General features: G+C 47.9%; 5 protein-coding genes across 5 annotated transcripts; 3 read left to right on the top strand and 2 right to left on the bottom strand.

Annotated features, from left to right (window-relative positions):
- Positions 1 to 985: 985 nt before the first annotated feature.
- N7447_007422 (uncharacterized protein) lies at positions 986 to 2752 on the top strand (the record flags this gene model as incomplete). Its single annotated transcript, XM_057231684.1, has 7 exons — positions 986 to 1099; positions 1187 to 1342; positions 1437 to 1569; positions 1636 to 1851; positions 1907 to 2496; positions 2553 to 2669; positions 2726 to 2752. The coding sequence occupies 7 exons, from the start codon at positions 986 to 988 to the stop codon at positions 2750 to 2752; spliced, it is 1353 nt and encodes a 450-aa protein (XP_057086774.1).
- Positions 2753 to 2818: 66 nt separating this feature from the next.
- N7447_007421 (Regulator of chromosome condensation RCC1) lies at positions 2819 to 4168 on the bottom strand (the record flags this gene model as incomplete). Its single annotated transcript, XM_057231683.1, has 1 exon — positions 2819 to 4168. The coding sequence occupies one exon, from the start codon at positions 4166 to 4168 to the stop codon at positions 2819 to 2821; it is 1350 nt and encodes a 449-aa protein (XP_057086773.1).
- A 461-nt stretch (positions 4169 to 4629) lies between these two features.
- On the bottom strand, positions 4630 to 6677 carry N7447_007420 (putative MFS phosphate transporter; the record flags this gene model as incomplete). Its single annotated transcript, XM_057231682.1, has 2 exons — positions 4630 to 6139; positions 6193 to 6677. 2 exons carry the CDS (start codon positions 6675 to 6677, stop codon positions 4630 to 4632), a joined length of 1995 nt encoding a protein of 664 aa, XP_057086772.1.
- Positions 6678 to 12775: 6098 nt separating this feature from the next.
- On the top strand, positions 12776 to 13756 carry N7447_007419 (SUR7/PalI family protein; the record flags this gene model as incomplete). The annotated part of the gene is made up of 3 exons (XM_057231681.1): positions 12776 to 12895; positions 12975 to 13352; positions 13508 to 13756. The coding sequence occupies 3 exons, from the start codon at positions 12776 to 12778 to the stop codon at positions 13754 to 13756; spliced, it is 747 nt and encodes a 248-aa protein (XP_057086771.1).
- A 1259-nt stretch (positions 13757 to 15015) lies between these two features.
- N7447_007418 (mannitol-1-phosphate 5-dehydrogenase) lies at positions 15016 to 16182 on the top strand (the record flags this gene model as incomplete). The annotated part of the gene is made up of 1 exon (XM_057231680.1): positions 15016 to 16182. The coding sequence occupies one exon, from the start codon at positions 15016 to 15018 to the stop codon at positions 16180 to 16182; it is 1167 nt and encodes a 388-aa protein (XP_057086770.1).
- Between the last annotated feature and the right edge of the window lie 77 nt (positions 16183 to 16259).

Here is a 16259-nt window from a genome sequence, read left to right as displayed (position 1 = left end):
GAAAGTCCGCGGAGTTTCAGGAAAGATCCGATCTCACCAATGGACTTCGGTTTCCCCATTTAAAACCAGCATACTAGAAGAAGAAACAGAAACACATGGGTATTGTTTTACATCAAGTACGTTTCCAAAAAGGAGAATAATACTATGGACGTCTAGGACAAATGATTATGGCACTAGAACTACATCATAAACCGGGGGCCAACATACGAGGCACCATATGAGACACAATATTGTGCCTCGCTCTGTCAGGGTATCTTACTAGCCGGAAATGAGACAAATCTTTGAGGATACAACTGGACTCTGTGACTTAGCAATGAAGGGGCCCTAATAATTTTTCCAATTTACTTTCCAGTATTAGGTCTTTGTCCTAGATGTAATAATCCTAAGGTTGTGACAATTACTAAATCAAAAGGAAATAGCGCACACTAGTGTATACTACCCACTATCATACATTTCCTTCTAGTGATACATTACTCTATACATATGTGATTAATCCCAAGCTCTTTACATAATGTACATATGGTTCTCCCGGGGACCCCCAGACCCTTTATGACCGAGAATAATGCTCAGAACGGAGTATAGTACCTACATCTTCAGTAAAAATCGACAACATCGAAACAAGAGTGCATGTTGAAAGATGGCGAGTCTCGTCACAGCGGGTTCAGTTTTTGTTCTCACCAAACTAATCTGATCATTTCAACTTTATATTTATGGCTAGGGAAGTTGATCCAAATCGAAGTCGTTGCGAGTCTCAATGAACAAAAATGTTGCGGCTCTAGGGAGCTCTCGGCTGGGCTACCCGGTGGACCCTCGACCTCCCGAGGTCGGGATGCCGCTTATGTAATCTGTGTTTGTCCGCGTCTCCATCTAATTTCAAACCAAAAGCGCGCCATAAGCTCAGTGAGATAGATAATTTGATATCTACATATCAATCCTATACTTGAATCAGTTTGGCACCAAGAGATCAGACAGCACTAACGCAGTCATGACGTCGCTCTCATTGTCGCTAGGCCCACCAGCCTTAGTCCGGCTCCACGACGCCTTGATATGTCTGTCCAAATTCAGCGAAACAGTCGCCATCGAAGCAGAGCCTGACATCGTAAGTTATCTTTTCTTTGGTGGCGACCAATTCGGTCTTCAATTCTGGAACCCAGTAGATAAAGCGTTCTAGCTAACTGTACTCCAGCTCCGCCTCAGTGCCCTCAATTCCACCAAGACGGGGTTTGCCTCCTTCGCGTTCGAGAAGGGGGTATTCTTTGAAACGTATTCTTTCAATTCCACCGGTAGTGGCAGGAGTGGCAGTGCTTCACTGGACCGGTTCTTCTGCCAGATCTACATCAAAGTGAGTATATAAACTTTCCCTCCCCTTGGATTTGTATTCTATAGCATGTTTACGGGTTACTATCTTCTTTGTTTGATACTGATATCGAATGCAGGCACTTCTTTCCATATTCCGCGGGGGAATTGATAAAAACAAAGACACAGCTGTTGAACGCTGTGACATGGAATTGCATGAAGATCTGCAGCAAACCGAATGTAGACTGACAGTGAAGATGATCTGTGGACTAGGTAAGATACCCTTGCATATATATGTCATTCCTGGGGTAAATTGCATATCTCTAACACTCTATATAGGCGTGATCAAGTCATACAAGTTGACCTACGAACCAGCGGCAATTCAGCATGCCGTCTTTGACAAATCCAAAGCTACCAGCATGTGGACTGCTGATCCACGGTTCCTCAAGCAGCTCATTGAACACTTTAGCTTATCTGCCGAACAGCTGGATATGTATTCCGATTCAGGTAGAGCCGTGTTCACAAGCTTTACAACAAAAATCACCGAGGGCAAAGGTACGAGTTCGCCTCATCAAGTCTCAAAAGTCTAATTAACTAACAACTCAAACAGAAGTACTAAAACACCCAGTCCATACATCCGTAGCAGCAGATAAGCGCGACTTCGAAGAGTACTTGGTCGAAGAGAATATGCACGTCGCGATCAACCTGAAAGACTTCAAAGCCGTAGTTTCGCACGCCGAAACGGCAAACGCCACCGTAACAGCACGTTACACCCGACCATGCAGGCCTCTGCAACTGGAGTACCGATTCGAAGGCATCAACGCAGAATTCACAGTCATGACCCGCGGCCAGGCAGATGATGATGATGCTCCCACGTCAACACGAGCGACAATCCCACGGCAAACGCCCGCGCCTGTTCCAATCTCAGCAGCCAGGCCGCGCGATCCTCGCCCATCAGTGACACCAAGTACGCAGATGCCCCCACCGCCACCGCGAAGCAGATCGATCCGTCCTCTCAATGGATCATCGACGCAGGAGAATCTGAGCCAGAAGGCTAGCACAGATCGACCGGTCACGTCTGGGCTTTCGATGGAATTCGATAGCCTTTTCGTGCCTGCTGATGATGACCGGCAGTGGGATGAGATGAATGAAGAAGAGGAGCCGCAGGATATTCTTGGGTGGGATGCGTCGGGAACACAGGTCTGTATTTCTTTCTCCTCTGGTATAGATGGGTGGGTGGCTAACCAAACACCTAGGACGCATTCGGGACATCTATTCGCGACGCAGAGCCTTCGTTCTCGAAACAGGATGGTTCTCTTGCCGAGGATCCAGAGGACGAGATGGGTCTTCCGCCAACGCAGCGCTTGTCTCAAGTATGTGGATTCCGGTTCTGGTGAGGCTTTGATACCCGTATACTGATGATTGATAGGTTCGCCACTATGGTCTTTTCGACTGAGGAAACACTCTGTCAGGGGTAGTACAGTTATCACCGACTCTCGACTTTCCCAGATCCCAAAGGCGATCATGTCACAACCATCCAGCTAGTCGCACACCCCGCCCCAACCCCGATAACCTTCGCACCCGCGCCCACAGCTTCGGGGAGCGAAATCACATTATATGTACCCGATACATTCCCCTGGGAATCTGTATCAGGCCCACAATTCCCATGCTCGCCCCATCCAAAAGCCGCCACTCGACCATCTCCCAGGAGAGCAAGGACATGCTCACTACCAACAGCGAGTTTAGCAGGAGGAGGAAGATCAGGCGGCGGAAGTTGGCCTCGATCATTGCGGCCCCAAGCAACAATGGAACCACCGACAAGATCGGAATCAGAGTCTGTCTGTGCCTCCAATATCGGCGGTTCCGCCCGCCCCAGCCCAGGGGCAGCATGTACATAAATCCCATGCCAACTAGCCGCAATACCAGTATAGCGATAACGAATAGTACCTCCACACCCTTGCTCATCATCCTGTAAATCATTCCCATCCCCATCATCAGGTGCACGCAAAGATATACTCTCCGGCGCACCCAACACCCCCCACCGATTCCCCCTATCCCCAAGAACAATAAACCGCCCCTGCCCCGACACAACAGTAAACTCCCTCCCGCAAGCAACAGCCTCTGCGAAAAAAGGTACACAAATCCGAACAGGAGAATAAGCAATCTTAGCCCCTCGATTCTCGTTCCCGAGTTGGCCTTTCCGCGCCCCGCCCCAGCCATAGACATCCCCATTCGAGAGCACAGCAACCGAATGAGCCATCCCGCTCGCCAGCGCTGTGATCCTCAAATCCGTTGGCGGGAATGAAGGGATACATATCCCGGGAACAGAGACGGCGGTGTCTGGTCCTAGACCCAGTTCACCTTTAGGCGAGGAGCCGAATACAAAGACTCGATCTTCAGTGTCGGAATGATGCCCATGGTCGACGTTATTGCCACTGCTTCTTGGCACAGAAGCTACAGCAATCGTGCCCTCCCACGTCGCAGAGACGTGTTTGAACTTGGATAATTTTGTGTCGGAGACTGCGTCTGAGAGAATCATTCGACAAAAGCGCAGGATGTTTCCTTCGTTTTTGTCGGAGGACTCATGTCCATTTGGGGTTTTGGTTGTCTTGTGCGGCCCGCACCGTCCGTCTGCATTGCAGCCGGCGGCGTAGATGGCGCCGCTGGTTGTTAGGAGGAGGGTGTGGTTTCCACCTGCTGCGATGGTGATGATTTCAGATTCATCTGTCAAGGTGTTTTGAAAGGTGGTTGTTTGGGATTCTTGGGGTGGCTCTGGCTGCTCGAAGAGACATTGCACTGGCGCGGAGACGTCTTCTTCGTGGCCGATGCCTAGTTGGCCTGATCCGTTGGATCCGAAGGCGAAGAGTCTCATGGTTCTTTCTTTTCTATTTTTTTGGAGTGTTTTATGCTTGGGTATCATCGAATTTGACCAAATGTGCGGTACATATACATCGATCCATGTGTAGGTGGAAAATATGATGTTAGTCAGCCTTTCTGCCTCAGGCTAGAGCTACAAAGCCCAGTATCTTCCAAAGTTATTAACTACGAGTCGCTAAAAGCTGATGAATGGTCGTCGAGAATGGTGGGTGTAGCAAAATGTCTTATTTCAGACCAGCGCAGTAGGTGGTATCAATATCTAATTATAATCACACAAGCTAATTCATATAGCGAGCATGATGTTTTCCAAAAAGCGACTTGTGTATATGCAACGATAAGCTTTTTTAAGAAAAAGACGGAAAATGAAAAGAAGAATTAATCAAAGCTAGAGCTTAAAAAGAATATGGTTCGTGGTCACATCACAGGCAATAACCCAAGGACCGAGTAAACAGTCGCTTACTGCTTCTCATTGGAGAAAGAATCTTCGGCCTCGCTTTCCGCAGGTGGGGGCAAGGTAAAGGTATCCTGCTTGGCAGACATATTCTTCTCCATGCCCTTGAACATAGGGCTGGTCCGGTGGAAGTAGGTGTGAACGTGGCCCTCGAGAAGCGAGTCGTCGGTATCCATGGCATTCGCAGCCTCCTTTTCAGCGGACTTGGCGGCCATTGCGGACTCCCACTCGATGCGGTACTCCTCGACCTTCTGTTGGTAGTCGAGTTCGGCATTGTAGTAGCGGCTCTTACGCAGGATGTAGCGCTCGTACCATGAGAGATGCTTGGGGTGCACGGCAGGGCCGTGATAGTCTTCCTCGCGACCAGAGCGGAGGTATTGCCATCGGCGCTCCTGCTCCTTTAAGTCCAGGCCGGTGGTGTCGGGAAGGAAGAATGCGGTGATCACAGCACCGGCCAGACCGAACCAAGGCACAACGTAGAACTTGGTCTGGGTATCGATGTAGTTGTACAGGACGGCAGCGAGAAGCGCACCAGCCTTTCCCCAGGCAGCGGACATACCGTGAGCGGAGGCACGAATGGGTGTGGGGAACACCTCGGCAGCAACCAGGAAGGAGACCGAGTTGGGACCGAACTGGTTGAAGAAGGAGCTGAGGAAGTACATAGTCTGGAAGGACTTGATGTTCTCGGGGCGGCGGTAGTATTCGAAGTTGAAAGCAGGGACGATGAACAGAACGAAGCAGAGCATGAAACCAATGATCTGCATCCATTTACGACCGTACAGCTTGTTGTCGATCAGGAAAGAGGCCAAGTAGTATCCGCACAGAGAGACACCGACATTGACCAAGTTCCACAGCCAGGTAGGCATGACGGACTCGGATGCGGGACTGATCACCTTGATGAACTCGCTCTGGAAGAGCTTGTTGCCGTAGAAGAAAACATCGTTGGCGAACCAGCCACCAGCAGTTGCGAACATCCGGAATCCGAAGTATTTGAAGGTCAGCTTCAGAGACTCGGCATCATAGCCAGTGACGGAAGCCTTCTTCTTGGCAGCGGTGAGTTGCTTGCTAGCAGCCTTCATGTGGTAGGCACGGTAGTACACAAGCCACAAAGTACCGACGGCAGGAATAGCAAAGGAAACACGGTAGGTCCACTGAACAGCGACTGCGGAGTAAGGGTTGTTGCCACTACCATGGTGGAAGCAGAGCAGGAGAATGATGAGCAGAACCTGATTGAAGAACTGACCCCAGCCCTGCATCAAAAAGGCACTGGTGACCTTACGGCCACGGTGCAAGCGATCCTCCTTGGTAGAAACCTTGCCAGAGCCGACAGCGTTTTCCATACCGCTGGTGGCAGTCATGGGGTACTCGCCACCAACACCAATACCGTAGATGAAGAGACACCAAGCGTAGCAGATAACCCAGCCATTCTGGGTCACACCCCAAGCGGCAGTCAACATGACCAGACCGAGAAGCATGATAACGGCGTCTTGAATCAAACCCCAGCGACGGCCAAGCCTAGTCCCCACGTTAGTATCTTCATTCCCAGGGGTAGTCCAATTGCAACTTACCAGTCACCCAAAATTCCAACCAGGATCTGACCCACAATAATTCCGATGATTTCGAGGTAGTCGATGGCGTAGATCCACTGCTGGCTACAGATTGTGTGGTGTTCCCAGCAATCTGGGAAAGCCTTTTCGAAGAGAGGCTTGATGTTACCGATAGAGAAGAGCACGTAACCCTCCAGGCCGAGACCAGCACCGGGAAGGACCATGTTGCGGAAGTAGTAGGAGAAGGGCGAGAGAGGGTCTTTCTTCATCATGGTCCAGATATCGTTCAGCTCTTTCTTTGCCTCCTCGTTGTTGGAGGAGGTGACGAATGTGATCTTCTTCCAGAGCGGGAGATCAGCCCAGTAGGTGCCCTCGGGGGTGTAGCTGTCATCGGGGCGAATGAGGGAATCGAAAGCACCCTTCTCATTGACGTCCATATCCTCCAGAGGGTTGTGGTCTCCCGACATGTCGGGCCCATGAGGGGCACGAGGACCAAAGTCGGCCATCGTAGAAGCACTCAAGGGTGTCGCGTGAGCAAAGCAAAGTCCCAATAACAGGTTCAATTGCGGGGGGATGGAAGAGTCAAAGTGACCACGGTAGTTGGGGAAGGTGAGAGATTCCACCAAGAAAAGTGGCGAGAGACTCTTTTAAGTAGAGAGGTAGATGGGGGGAAGAAGAGAGAAACCAAAGACCATGCAACGGCATCTTAAGTGGCGGCTCCACTTAAAAAAAGATTAAACCCAAAAAAAAAAAAAAAAAAAAAGTCAAGTAAGAACCACACTGTATGGGGTCAGGGCCCTTCTGGGGGCCCATCTCTTGGGTGCAATGGGTCTCCTCTTGCTGGTTTTGGTTCCGGAAACAGAATTTCGAATTTTAGTCGGGATGAGTGGGTCAGGTGGATCTGACATGGAGCTGCCGGCAACCAATAAAATGTGCACGTGGGGGCAGAATCTGGATTCAGATCGCCACCGCCTGCGGTTCATGGCAGATCCTCCCAAACTTTCGCGGGGCGATTAATTTCTGTTCACTTAAGTTTGACCTTTAAATAATACAATTACTCCTATATTGGAGTATTTACAATAGAATTGTAATTATGAAGCAATCTGTAATGTATAGAATTGATTATACATAGAATAATATGTCAATTTTTAAGCTAAATTTAATGCTAATGTAATGCCAATGTATGCCAATGCAATGCCAATGGGATACCTCGGGAAAAGTGGCAACGGCCTTATCCATACTTAATCCCGGAGCCGGCCATATCGGATCCAGGAATATTACTTTGTGCTTTGACACACGTGCCGAATTTCTTGAGGCAATTAGGCCAATACCTATTAGGCAAAGCAGTCAACTTCCAGAAATGACATTCATTTGGATATTCCTGTGTCTGGATTGAATATTGACGTAGGGGAGGTCCACGCTAGTTGGCAACCCCGGTATAGTCCATGCAGATCTCTGACCAATCAGCGTACAGCATTTGACCATGTGCAACCCCCATCTCCGCACCTTCCCTCACCATCTGAACCTACCTCCAACACGTGTTATCACGTTTCGTGTCACTGTCGTCCTACATTCCGATCTATCCGGTATATTGACTAGGTGACATACATTCAATCATCATTTACGCGAGCTGCCCGGCGAAATCGACTTCAATTGGAACTAAAATTGTATACTATCGACCATCTAGGACCCAAAATGCCTCTGAAATCGATACATGCGATCATGGCTGCATCAAGACCTTCCAGAACCTTGGCTAAAGCTTGCTTTGATCCTTCGGATCAGCCCAAACAGCCCCAAGCAAACCCAAGGCCCGTCAAGCAATAGGCGCCCCGGCGAGAGGCGTCGCCAAGTGAGCTTCTCTAATGCTTGGTCCTGCAGGGCTGGATTTGTTGTTGATACGCACGTGCTCGCATTTCGCGTGGTCAGTTGTCAGAAATGTCAATTCGCGCATTCGATGTTTCGGCCCCCTAGACTTAGGAATCCGGACTTTTGTATCCACCTAAGCTCTTGCATACACACGCTCTGCGAACTAAGTTTGCCTTGCCCCTTTTTCCGTTTTAGTTCCTTTCAGGGGCTATCTGGCATACTTTTCGTGGATACCTGGATCTCCAGCTGGGCATCTCATGACATGAGTGTCTTTGATTATTTTACCTTGCTGATTCTCTGCCCTGGAATTCCACCCTCGGATATCATATCCCTTGCAGGCTGCATATGTTAGCTGCCTTCTAGAAGAGCAAATCTTTCTAGAAGGTTGTCCTAGTTCTCCTGGGTACTCCGTATACGTTCCACACTAGGAACTTGTCTCCAAATTCTGTGGATCCAGAGCGCGTCTCGGGATGGCACTGCATCGTAAACACTGGATTAAAATAAACCAAGTAGGAAGGTATATAGTGGTCGGCATCTCCGAACCCGATACAGCCACCCGGGCAAACATTCCGAATCAATAATCAGTCTAGAAATCAGATGCCACAATGCCTGTCTTCTCCGTGCCACGCGTCTATACTTTGGAGACACCCAGTGGCCCCTGGACCCAGATTCATTAGAAGGCTTCTATCTATGTAGCCATTAGCCTTCTATTGCATCAGCACTAGGCGTACACTTGTCTTCAAGTCCGGGTGCCGGTGTACGCCACTAGTTACACTCGTTTGATCTAGTTCGGTTTGTCCTCGCATATTTTTGTATTGCATGTTCGTTCACGTGGTTGTGTCACTGAGACCTATAGGGCACGCCGAATGCTACGCTGGTGGTCTTGTAGAAAGTAGCGTTTAAAGATCTGATTGGTCGGGTCATTTGAGGGAGATGCTAATGGTCCATCTTACTATACCATTATCAGCTTCGGTCTGCCCAATGTTGCATTACAAGTCCTCTTTGTGCAATCTCCTGAGGTCTATATGTTGCTAATAGCTTGGTTTGCAACGGGCTACTTTACTCATGAACAGATGACGCGGAAAATAAATATATAATCATCCGACGTTTCAACCTCGAGGGTTCAACTCAACATTGCTCTTTCCCCCGAATTTCATCTCCGATAACCTAAATAGGTTTACACAGGGCCAATGTGCGAACTTCCGAAACGAAGGAAAATATTGTTCAACGAACACAGTGGGAAAGTAGGAAATTTCACAAAATAATATTACTTCCAGTTTAGGGAACAGTAAGGCGATATGTCTAATGATAACAGAGGCCTACTGAAAGGGCCACCTCAAAGCGCATAGATAGATTGAATGATTGAAGAAGCAAGGTATGAGGATATCCCAGGTTATACATGGAGAAGTCGTTTTCCCAAATGAAGCCGATTATCGCTTTCTTTTTGCTGTCAACCTATCTATAATACTGAGAAGGGGGGGGAGTATCTCCAAAATATCTAAACAGAATATGTATCTGAAAGACCACTGAAACACATCACAAGGCCAGATCAGCGGCCAGCTATTATTGTGGAAAATAATATTAACCCTATCACACACCATGGCTTGTTCAAAGGTTCTGTACATTAATTGGAAACTTGACTCTATAATTCAGTCCCGACAGGCAACAAGATATAACCCTCTGGAGTTACACACATGTCAACCCATGAGAATTTGGAAGATAACGTAGTTTTTGGTCTCAGGTACCTGCTCCTGGTTACGCGTTGAGTTGTTCTACCCAGAATTCAGAATTCAAATAGCAAGCCTCGATGGTAGATTATTGTTCATTGGCCGTGTTCCCACCTGCACTAATAGTGAGCTTTCCAAGCTGTACTCTAGGACTTCGGGTTTGGATTTCTAGAGAGAAGCTAGAACTTCTATGCGATATATGGTAGATGGCTTCGGTATGACCAGAAAGGCACACTTTAAGTCGAGAGTAGTAGATTCCTTGCTCATAAATCGAGCGTCTTTGGAGGTCACTCAAAATATACATGTACATATCTTCTTATTATCCGCAGGATGTATCAATAATCCAAATAAGTCTATTGTGTGCCTTGCTCTTTTGCAAATGTGTAATCTTTTATAGACCTTTAAGGGATGTAATACAATTGAAGATGGAGATGAGATCAATGGTCCTCGACTTTGCGCTCTCGTCTGTAGACCTCTCAATAGCCCCCAAATGGGCCCAAGCCCCCGGCTCATAGCCCAACCCGCAGTGGACTATGGGCTCAGTCTTCAAAGCCCACCCCAACCCGCAGCCCATCAAAGCCCATCAATGTGCGCACAAGCACAGTCTTAGCACGTATAAAGTAGCTGATTAATGGCTGTATTTTACGCATGTACCAACCTGTATATTCAATTTTATATTATTATAGCAAGAAGTAGGAATTCAGTATTATACTGATTTTAGCATTAGGATTCTAGATTTCATGCAAAATTTCATACAAAATCACCCTAAAAAGACCTAACTTAACCACGAATTCGCACTTAGGAGGATTACTGGGTTTTAGCATGAAGAGATATGGTCTATAACCAGGTGTTAATTATAGTACGTAGCACTAATGGTACATCTACTTACTATGTAATTCCCTAACAAAAATAAGTACCCCTTGTAAAATATAAAGCTTTATAAAAATCAACTTCGCATCTTATGGGTTAATTTATAAGATTATAAGAAGGGTTCTGTATAGCTTCATGTATCGCTCAGATGGTAGTTTAAATACCCCAAAAAAAACCAGAAAAATGCATTAATCATACAGCTACGATAAATTGGCATGTTAACATTGTTTAGGGCCCGTTATGGGCCCGAATGGGCTTTGCGGGCTTTCATTCCGGGCCTATGACCTACCAATGGGCCCGAAGGTAGGGCCCAAAACCTAGCCTATGTGGGCTGGGCTGGGCTGGGCTAAGGGGCCTTTGTGGGCTATTGAGAGGTTTACTCATTAGCATTGCCTAGGGATGCCTACGGTGTGGTATAGTGGCACATTGAACCACTGTATTTGATTGGTTAGGCATACTGACTAATTTGACTGTCTTCCTCCAGGGTCGAGGTCTCTCCGCCTCTCCAAGTATCCATGGACACTCTTGGTTTTCTTCCGAGGTTCGTACCATTCTACACTATATTCTGATATATTTACCTAAATTGGAGAGATATTTTTATGTGTGGCAAGCGTACTAACACCTTCCATGTAGTGCTGTGGGCCCACCGGATGGCAAATAGGATCAGGTATCTTTTGTATAACAATCCAATACAAAAGATACATAAGCACGATATAACCATAACCTCAATTTATTAACCCTCGGATTGGTTAGGCATAATATAGGAAGATTTGTATATTATAAGTAAAGTCTAAGTTGGTTAATATCAACATCAGTCGGAACTATCGAATATGCTTGAAGCAAGAGAATGCTTAAACTTGAGCGTGCAATATATATGTAGGGCTTTTTAGGGTGTTCTTTACACTTTCAATATCATATATTTAGAATTAATCTTAGCAGATCAGATCGATTGAATCAGATTTACATTATAAGCTTATCTAATTTTTATGTTCTCCATAGTTTGAAAGCCTAGAAAAATCGAAGGTATGCTCAAGTTAACTTCATGTACGTTTTGTATGGGGTTGCTACACAAAAGATCCCTGATTTTTCAATTTGCCACCCATATCCAAGGTGGCCCTGGGGCCCGGCCTTGCCATGTGGGCAGGCACAACTCAAAGATTTTCTGCCAGGCAAAACCCCCGGCCAATCTAGACTCTGCCCAACCAATCAAACTTCATTGTCCGATGTGCCGCTATATCGCGCCGTACAAACAGGTCGGAGATAAGTGTTTCCTTGTTTCTTCTGCATTTGCAATAATGACGAACTGTTGTTCATTCGCAAAGGGCAAAATCAAGGTTTAGCGCATCTTCCATCAGATTATACAGGGTTTGAAAATGTTGGTCCGAAGAATCTAAACTAGTTGGGAATTCGAAGTTTTTGTGTCAAGACACGAAATTTCTGAAGAGATTGACGCAATTTAGGGATTGGAATATGAACATGTGCAAAAAAGGTCTTAGACTGGAAAGTGGCCAGGGTAAATACTAACCCCTGCCGCTGACGTCAAATTCCATTGGGTCAACTATATAACCCTGGCAGGCCCCTTCATCTCTGAGATCGAATTTAAACCAGCCCTCAGATAAAATTCGTATCTAAACTAATGTACTAAAATCTAATATCTCACAAATAAAACAATGCGATACCGACGTGCAAGATCCTTCGTCGCCGGCAACATTCTGAACATTCCTGAAGCGGGCAGGACTACACCCATTCCCTTCCCAGCCATCATACCTGGGTACTACTCCGTATGTACGGAGTACTTACATTTCCAAAAGCTAGAGGTCTTTATCCGATCATGTGTAATGCATACATTCCACGGAACATCTGATCTCGATGATATGGTACTTCCGCCCTATTCTCACAGCCCACGTCTGGAATGAAGCTATCGTGAGAAATCTAGATGCCGATAATCCCGATGTTCAGATTTCCAGCATGGAATGTATATAAGGATTTGCAAAGAGTGCGAGAATCACAGATTCGGGCCTTGTTGAATATCGAGCTTTCACATTATCTACTGTAAACCATCCTCGCATACTGCATACTGGATCCAACTACATCTTGCAGAAGACTAGAACCAGACCAACGCATATACCAGGTTCACCATCATGTTGGACTCCAAGGGCTTCGTTGCGACGGTGACTGTGTTCATCTCATTTATACTCACCATCCTATGTCTTTTCGCAGGGACGCAGAAAAACCTCCTCGGTGACGTGGATCTCTTGACGGTAAGTCCGATAATCTCCAATCACTGTTTATAAGTGGCAGACAGAGATGCAGAATACTGATTTGGCCCTATTCATTTAGCTCTACACACCCGCAGATAGCACCGGCAGTGGAGTCCACGATTTCTATTCCATCCACATCATGTCCTATTGCCAGGGAACACTGGGAACAACTATTCCCAGTGCAGGAGTCACGCGCAACGTGACCGAATGCTCAAACCGCACGCTTCTATCCTCATTTGATCCGATACAAGCCTGGCCGAACGAGATCGCCAGTCAGGAACTAGGTTGGCCGCGCGTGATCGGCGATGACTTCCAGGCCCTCAGACTGACAAGCAGAGTCATGGCCGTGCTGTACTGTATTGGAGTTGGCGCGATGGGGGCGGCGCTACTTGTACGCGTATGGACGACACTTGCTCCGCGACCAGGCCAGGGCCCGTGGGAATTTTGGTTTTTCATGGTGAGTTACATAAAATAGCACGTTCAGGTGATGGGACCCCCCCAACATAAACTTTGTCTTTGCATGTGCAGACAGTGTACTTCCTAGTTGGGCGTGGTGCATTTTTTTGGGATATCGAATTTCCCCAGAATACAGTTTGCTGACATATTAATTAGCTCGGGTCTCTCAGCATCAGCATCGCATCCATTATCGCCACGGTCATCGCTACTGAATTCGTTGCTCTGATCAACGCTCACGGCAAAGGCTGGGACGTGTCAGCCCATCACGGAGAGAAATTTCTCGGGATGACTTGGGCCGCAGTGGGCCTGTTACTCGCCGGTACCGTTGCTTGCTTTGCGAATGTCTTTGTTCCGAGACGGGCTGCGTCTGCTCCTGCGCCCGTCGGAAAGGATATAGAGGGGTAATTAGCAACTCAAAAGAGAGAGAGGAAAAAAAAAGGAAGCGGTGATGTTAACCAGTTAGAGAGCGCATGTTTCAGACGGGGGGCGGACGTCGGGGAAACTCGCAACATCGAATATAATCCCCATAGTAGATAGAGAGAGCCATTTTATGAATCGAACGATACCAGCTTCAAATTATTTCGCGCAACCAATAGAGCATAGTAGCCAATCTAACTAGCGAATTGTTTCAAGTGAAATTACATTGCCAATCCGGCCACTTACTTTTTTTTTTTTTTGCGGGATATCTGAGCGTGTAAGATGTTGGGCCAATGGCCAGGCTCCGAGATGCCGCGAGGGTTAGGTTTTCCCCCTAACTTCCAGGGGCTAAGGTATGTCGGGCAGTGCAAGGCAGCAATCTAGTTCGTAGGCTAGATCATGGAAGGCAATGGACACCCACCGAATCAACCTCGGCTGGGGCCTACTAGTTGGAGTTGGCCGCGACTAAGGTGGAAAAAAACTGGGTCGGGGCTGTCAACCGTTCATCCGACGTCACACATGTGGATATCATTGTTCTATGAGGATCGTGAATAGTCTCGAATATTCAGTATTCACTCATTCTACCTCAAACCAGGTAGTCAGTACATTCCGTAAACGGCTCAGACTCCGAGGACCACTGTACTCCGTTTCCCGGTTTATCGGCTACGTTTCTCCGACTACATTTGCCAAGGTTCCTGTCAAAGCGCGAAGGGTTGACGAATATGGACGGGTTTTCCCGGTGATTGCTCTTTGTTTGCCGGTGAGTGGTTCAGGTGTGAATCCGCATGAAAATGGAATTTATATGTTCCTTAAATAGGTATAGTGTACTCCGTATATCTACGAGGTACTGCGTACAGGAGTGGTTGCACAGACAAAGCGGGGGGAGGGGGGTAACATCTGTCGGGTTAATAGTGGAATGTTGGAATAGAATAATAAGAATTAATAGAAAATAACAATAATAGGATTATATTCATGATGCTCTCATTCAAGGCGGGCGGAGGCCAGTCCCGTAGCCCAATCTATGAAGTCATCGTCATATACAGGAATATTCCAGATTCAGGTATACCCTTTCATACTTCCCCTCTCCTTTGCTTAAATAGCTGCACTTTCCCCCTCCATTGGACTGGAAAGCGCGACGCGATTAAGTTTATCTCTACTTCCACTTCGACTCCTACTTCTACTTCTACTTCTACTCTACTCTACCTCCACTTCCCACTTCCCACTTCCCACTTTTCATACCTTTCATAATGGAGAAGAAAGCTATTCATTTCGGTGGTGGTAACATCGGCCGTGGTTTCGTTGCCGAGTTCCTTCACACTGCTGGCTATGAGGTCGTCTTCGTCGATGTCATGGACAGTATCATCAATTCCCTACAGGAGACCAAATCCTATCAGGTCACTGAAGTCAGTGATGAGGGCGAGTCTACCAAGACCATCACCAACTACCGTGCAATCAACTCCAAGACTCATGAGAGCGATGTCATCAAGGAGATCTCAACCGCCAACATTGTGACCTGCGCCGTGGGCCCCAACATCCTCAAGTTCATCGCCCCCGTCATTGCCAAGGGCATTGATGCCCGCACCGACGCCACACCGCTCGCCGTCATTGCCTGTGAGAACGCCATTGGCGCCACTGACACTCTACACCACTTCATCAAGGACAACACCGCCCAAGACCGTCTCGAGTCTATGCCAGACCGAGCCCGGTTTGCCAACTCGGCCATCGACCGTATTGTACCTGGCCAGGCCCCCGATAGCGGTCTCAACGTGCGCATCGAGAAGTTCTACGAATGGGCTGTGGAGTCGACACCTTTCGGGGAGTTTGGTCACCCAGAAGTCCCAGCTATCCACTGGGTTAGCAACCTGGAGCCCTACATTGAGCGCAAGTTGTTCACCGTCAACACCGGTCACGCTACTGCAGCCTACTATGGCTACAATGCCGGCAAGAAGACCATTGCCGATGCTCTCAAGGACACTCGCATTCGTGGTATTGTTCGTGATGTGCTCCAAGAGACTGCCTCCCTCATCGTCGACAAACATGAAATCAGCGCGGCCGAGCAGCAGGAGTACGTCGAGACCATCATCACCCGAATCTCAAACCCCTACCTCGAGGACACCGTGGAGCGCGTGGGTCGTGCCCCAATGCGCAAAGTGTCCCGCAAGGAGCGATTCATCGGCCCGGCTTCCCAGCTGGCCGAGCGTGGCGGAAAGTTCGAGTCACTGATGGGCTCCTTTGAAATGGCTCTGCGGTTCCAGAATGTGGAAGGCGACGAGGAGAGTGTGGAGATGGCCAAGATTCTCAAGGAGAACTCCCCTGTTGATGCTGCTGTCCGTTTAACCGGATTGGACCGAGACCACCCTCTCTTCCCCCATGTGGTCCAGGTCATAGACGGGGTACAATCCGACACCAAGTAGGCATCTCTTCCCTACGCCAACAACACACAACATCCTAACACCAACTTTTCAGAGAGGCAGGGCAACCGCGCATTTGA

This window comes from Penicillium robsamsonii (assembly GCF_028829455.1).
Source record: "Penicillium robsamsonii strain IBT 29466 chromosome Unknown utg000003l_segment0_segment0, whole genome shotgun sequence".
Taxonomy (NCBI): Eukaryota; Fungi; Ascomycota; class Eurotiomycetes; order Eurotiales; family Aspergillaceae; genus Penicillium; species Penicillium robsamsonii.
Note: the sequence above shows the minus strand (reverse complement) of the source record. Positions and strands in the feature narration are given on the sequence as shown.